Raw genomic sequence first — 5,000 nt, forward strand, 5'->3', positions numbered from 1 at the left:
GACTGTTCTTTCTGGGTCTCCATTCGCCGCCTCTGTCTCTATTTCTTGCCCTCGCTTTCTCACTATGACATGATACATGATTGTGCCATAAAACATGAATATGTATGAGCATAATTTATACCTTATACCTCTCTCTCTTTCTTCCCTTTCTTCCTCTTTTCCTCTCGTCTCTCCCATTTCGCTCTCTACAACTCTCCTTTCCCCCATCTCTCTCTCTCTCTCTCTCTCTCTCTCTCTCTCTCTCTCTGTCTCTCTCTCTCTCTCCCTTCTCTCTCTCTCTCCCTTCTCTCTCTCTCTCCCTCTCCCAGGGCTGGTGATGCGTGAGGTGGACATCTCAGTGTCTCGTACCCAGGTGGAGGAGCTCTTTGGCCTGGAGGACTACTGGTGCCAGTGTGTGGCCTGGAGCTCCGCTGGCACCACCAAGAGCCGACGAGCATACGTCCGCATCGCCTGTAAGTACCTGGTTGTGGGTTGCGTGTGTGTGCGTTGCAAGAGAGAGCGAGAAAGAGAGAGAGGGATTTTGGCACCACCATAAGCCGATGCACAAGCACTCGCATTGCATATAAGTGCAGAAGAGTTTGTGCAGCTTGTGTTTGAGAAAAAGTATTATTCATACATACTTTTTTAAAAGTATGTATGAATGGTATACTATGCTTCTGAATCCATTGTAATATTTTTCTCATTATTTCTCTCCCTCTCCCCCCTCCTTCCTTTGTCTCTGACTCCCGCTTCCCCCCCCCCTCTCTCTCCCTCTCTCTCTCTCTCTCTCTCTCTCTCTCCTCTCTCTATCTCTCTCTCTCTCTCTCTCTCTCTCCCTCTCTCTCTCTCTCTCTCTCTCTCTCTCTCAGACCTGCGTAAGAACTTTGAGCAGGAGCCTCTGGGCCGTGAGGTGCGTTTGGATCAGGAGGTGCTGCTGCAATGTCGCCCCCCAGAGGGCATTCCCCCTGCAGAGGTACCACACACACACATATAGACACACACACACACACACACACACACACACACACACACACACACACACACACACACACACACACACACACACACACACACACACACACACACACACACACACACACACACACACACACACAAACACACACATCGAGTCATGCACATGTTGAACACAGCCATTATCTAAAGTTTATTTTACAGAAGTACATTCTTGTATGTGGCCGTAAGTGCTTCAGTCGCGTACAAAGTATGTGTAAGAGAAGGCTTCAGACAGCATTGAGGGGACATGCTTGGGATACCATGAGGTAATATATAACAAGCTAAAGATATCATTAAGGTAGCATACTTGAGATACCACTGAATTAGCATTCTTGAGATGCTATGGGTAGCATGTTCTCAGTTGAAAACCAGTTTGTACATGTTGTTTCGCTAACAAAATAATTAGCCATTCCGGTAGCAAACACTTAGACCTACTGCCATTTACTGCCACATGATAATATTCCTGCTATGTTACAAAACAATGTTGTTTACATTAAAACTGTGTTTTACAAGATTACAAAATTTAAACAGGCTGTATATAGTAGTGCATTAAACATTTTACATTTACCAAGTTAGACACTTCCAATATTATAACATTGTTGTCATCAGAATGTCAATGGCCAAGTAGCTATGTGTATATTAACTAATGCTTTTGTACCGTTTTAAAAGTTTTTGTCACAAACAGTGGTAATCCACAGTGTACTTCAGAGCTGTTTTCACTCTACTGAGTGTTGAGGAGAAATACCAAACAACCAATAATTGGTGCTGTGTGGCTGAGTGGTACTTCCTATTGTGTTGTTTGGAACAGACGTGTGCTAGTGGTTAAGGAGATGGACTTAAAGTGATACTGTCCCATTTTTGGAAATAAGCTGATTTTACACCTCTCCTTGAGTTAAATGACTCAGAGTTTTACCTTTCTCCTGTACTTTCAACCATTCTCTGAGTATGGCAGGGCATATTTTACTTCTAAGCTAGCAGTTAACATTGAGTCCTATGAGACCAGTTAGCCGCCAGCTGGTCTCATAGGACTCAATGTTAACTGCTAGCATGGAGGTAAAATTTGCACTGCCATACTCAGAGAACGGCTGAAAGTACAAGAGNAAGGTAAAACTTTATAATTTAACTCAAGGAGAGGTGTAATATGAGCCTACTTCCAAAAATGGGACAGTATCACTTTAAGATCAGAGGGTTGCAGTTCAAATCCCACCCTTCCATTCTCTACCTCACTCCATGGCTGAGGTGCCCTTGAGCAAGGCACCCTAACCCCACACTACTCCAGGAACTGTTACCAATACCCTGCACTTGAAATAACTACAGTATATACGTCTCTTTGCATAAACATGGCAGCTAAGAGTAATGTAATGTAATCAGGGCTCTTATTTCATGTTTTTCATCACTAGCCAAAACGACTATTAGATGTTAATTTTACTAGCCAAACACACAATCACTAATGGGTCAAAGTGGCTAGCTTTTCTACCATGTAATTTTAGAAGCATTTGACTGGTTGGCTGGTGTTAATTTAGAGTCCTGAATGCAATGTAATATAGTGTAATGTAATGTAATGTTGTTGCAGGTGGAATGGTTGAAGAATGAGGAGCTGATCGACCCGGGTCAGGACTCCAACTTCCTGGTGACGGTGGACCATGACCTCATCATTAAGACGGCCCGCCTCTCCGACACCGCCAACTACACTTGCGTCGCCCGCAACGTGGTCGCCAAGAGACGCAGCAGCACCGCCACCCTCATCGTCTACGGTAGTGTTTCTCAACAGGGGGCTCCACAGCCCTTCAGGGGGCATTGGGGAACCCGAGGGGGGAGTGTTGAGAAGGATACAGCTGAGCGGGGGGTGGTGCTTTGTTCACATCGGAGGGCATTAGTCCATTTTATTTCTTTAATACTACGGGGGGCGTTTGGAGGCATATGATGAGGGGGACGTTATGATGAAGGGGAAGTTCATTCAAAACAGTTAATTCCACTGCTGAGTCTGACAAACCAATCACATGCCAGCATGGCTGGCTCAGACACAAGGGCAAAAGTGATTCATAACGGATTATCAGATGTGGTCACAGTTTGTGGAATGTCATGCTTACTGTGAATACAGTCAATTAAAATGTTTATCTAGTACTTACTTTTTTGTGGTGTGTCTGTGTCTGTGTCTGTGTCTGTGTATGTGTATGTGTGTGTGTTTCTCAGTGAGTGGTGGCTGGTCCGAGTGGACTGAGTGGTCCGAGTGCAACGCCAAATGTGGGCGTGGCTGGCAGAGACGGACACGCAGCTGCACCAATCCGGCGCCTCTGAATGGAGGGGCCTTTTGTGAGGGCCCGCCTTTCCAGAGAGTCACCTGCACCACCCTCTGCCCAGGTAAGCACATGAGAATGAAGAGGCAAAACCACAGGAGTCTTCACAGAGCAGTTCTTTCCACGTATGTGGATATTTTTCAAAACATATTGATTTTGGCCTCTTGATAACATATAAATACAGTTTTAGACTGTGCATTTCAAAACTCTGGTCTTAAAATATCCCATTTAGGAGGCTAAAATTGAGGTGTCACAATGGACGTTTTTTTTAATCCACATGTCGTGTTTACACGTGAACGGATAAAAAATATCCTCATTTATAAATATCCGCATACATGTAACCAGCGCCTAAGAAACAGTAACTGCACATACTGCCTTGAACTAATTGATGGCCAGCATAAACACATTACGCAGAAATAGCTCACACATGCAAACCCATAAAAAACACCTTCATCTGATAATAATACTAAGAAGGCGCATTCACCTAATCACATCTACACACTAATACAGTTATTCTCAAAGTGTGGTCTGGGGACCCCTGTGGTCCGTGACAGCGCTCAGGTGGTCCTCAAGGGGATTTCTTCTTTTCCAAGACGAGCTAGCAGTAGGCTATATTTGTAACATTATTACAAAGCCAAACATGTCTGAAGCCATATTTTCACCACAATAAGACAGGCTTGTAAATGTGAATAAAAAGTAAGTGATCTGCATAAAAAGCTAACAGTATCGAATTAGCACCCGTCAACTGCCAATTCAGTTGACCGGTGGTCCCTGAACATTTTTGCGGGGACAAAGTGGTCCTCGGTCTGAAGAAGTTTGAGAAACACTGCACTAACACCTCCAGGTGAACGCATGAGTATGAGCAAACACCATTGAAAAAAACAATGCGAAAGCACCACCTGCGCACACAAACACCAGCATTAAAACTGCCCTACACGGCCGGCCCTAGCATTACAAATACCAACAAAATACAAAATACCAACAATGCAACATCATTGAACAAATACCAACGATTATTTGAACGAGCAATTAAAACAAGAATACTTAGATGACTTAGAAGTCTTCATCTTACACTTACACATAGTTTTCATCGCAAACAAATAGCCTACTATAGTAAGGTCGCCAAATTCCGTCCACTTCACTGATCACTTCACTGAAAACGTGATAATATCACTATTTCAAATACTATTTAATTATGCTATCGTATATTTTTGGATAGCGGCAACTGTGTAGATGAGGTAATGAGCAATATTAGCTAACATTGGTAGCCCTTTCTATCGTAATTTGGCGATAACGTCCAGCATGTCCACAATCTAGTTTCAGCACAATTCACCGGCGAAAGGCTCCCAATTCCGCCCGCTTGATTTCAGGTCACGTCGGTATTTCCGTTACTGTTTATTATTCCTTCATGCCATTTTGCTGATTTCGTTCACACTTGTAGTCCTGGCTTTACCGATGCAGGAACTGTGATTAGTTTGGTCGTTACTGTGGAAACGGTTGAATAATTTTGGTCCTAAAGCGAAACAGGGAAGCGGCCAGGGCGAGTTTTTAGCCAGAATGTCGTCGTGAAATTAAAGTTCCATGCTGCCGTTACGACACCCTTCATTACAATGCTGTTTATGGCCGTTTGACTCGGTTTTAAATGTCATCACCGTTTCAAATTGTAAGCATACAAACTCCGTATCATGTCGATATCCATTCCTGACTTAA

At 43.8% G+C, this 5,000-nt stretch overlaps 1 protein-coding gene across 1 annotated transcript in view; it reads left to right on the forward strand.

Annotated features, from left to right (window-relative positions):
• Positions 1-5,000, forward strand: part of unc5b (unc-5 netrin receptor B) — a 99,765-nt gene that overhangs the window by 65,259 nt on the left and 29,506 nt on the right. Inside the window, exons 3-6 of the mRNA XM_063191878.1 lie at positions 309-452; positions 849-952; positions 2,567-2,747; positions 3,187-3,354. Coding sequence (XP_063047948.1) covers positions 309-452; positions 849-952; positions 2,567-2,747; positions 3,187-3,354 — 597 coding nt within the window. The remainder of the gene's footprint in view (positions 1-308; positions 453-848; positions 953-2,566; positions 2,748-3,186; positions 3,355-5,000) is intronic.

The sequence above is a fragment of the Engraulis encrasicolus genome, chromosome 24, assembly GCF_034702125.1.
Source record: "Engraulis encrasicolus isolate BLACKSEA-1 chromosome 24, IST_EnEncr_1.0, whole genome shotgun sequence".
Taxonomy (NCBI): Eukaryota; Metazoa; Chordata; class Actinopteri; order Clupeiformes; family Engraulidae; genus Engraulis; species Engraulis encrasicolus.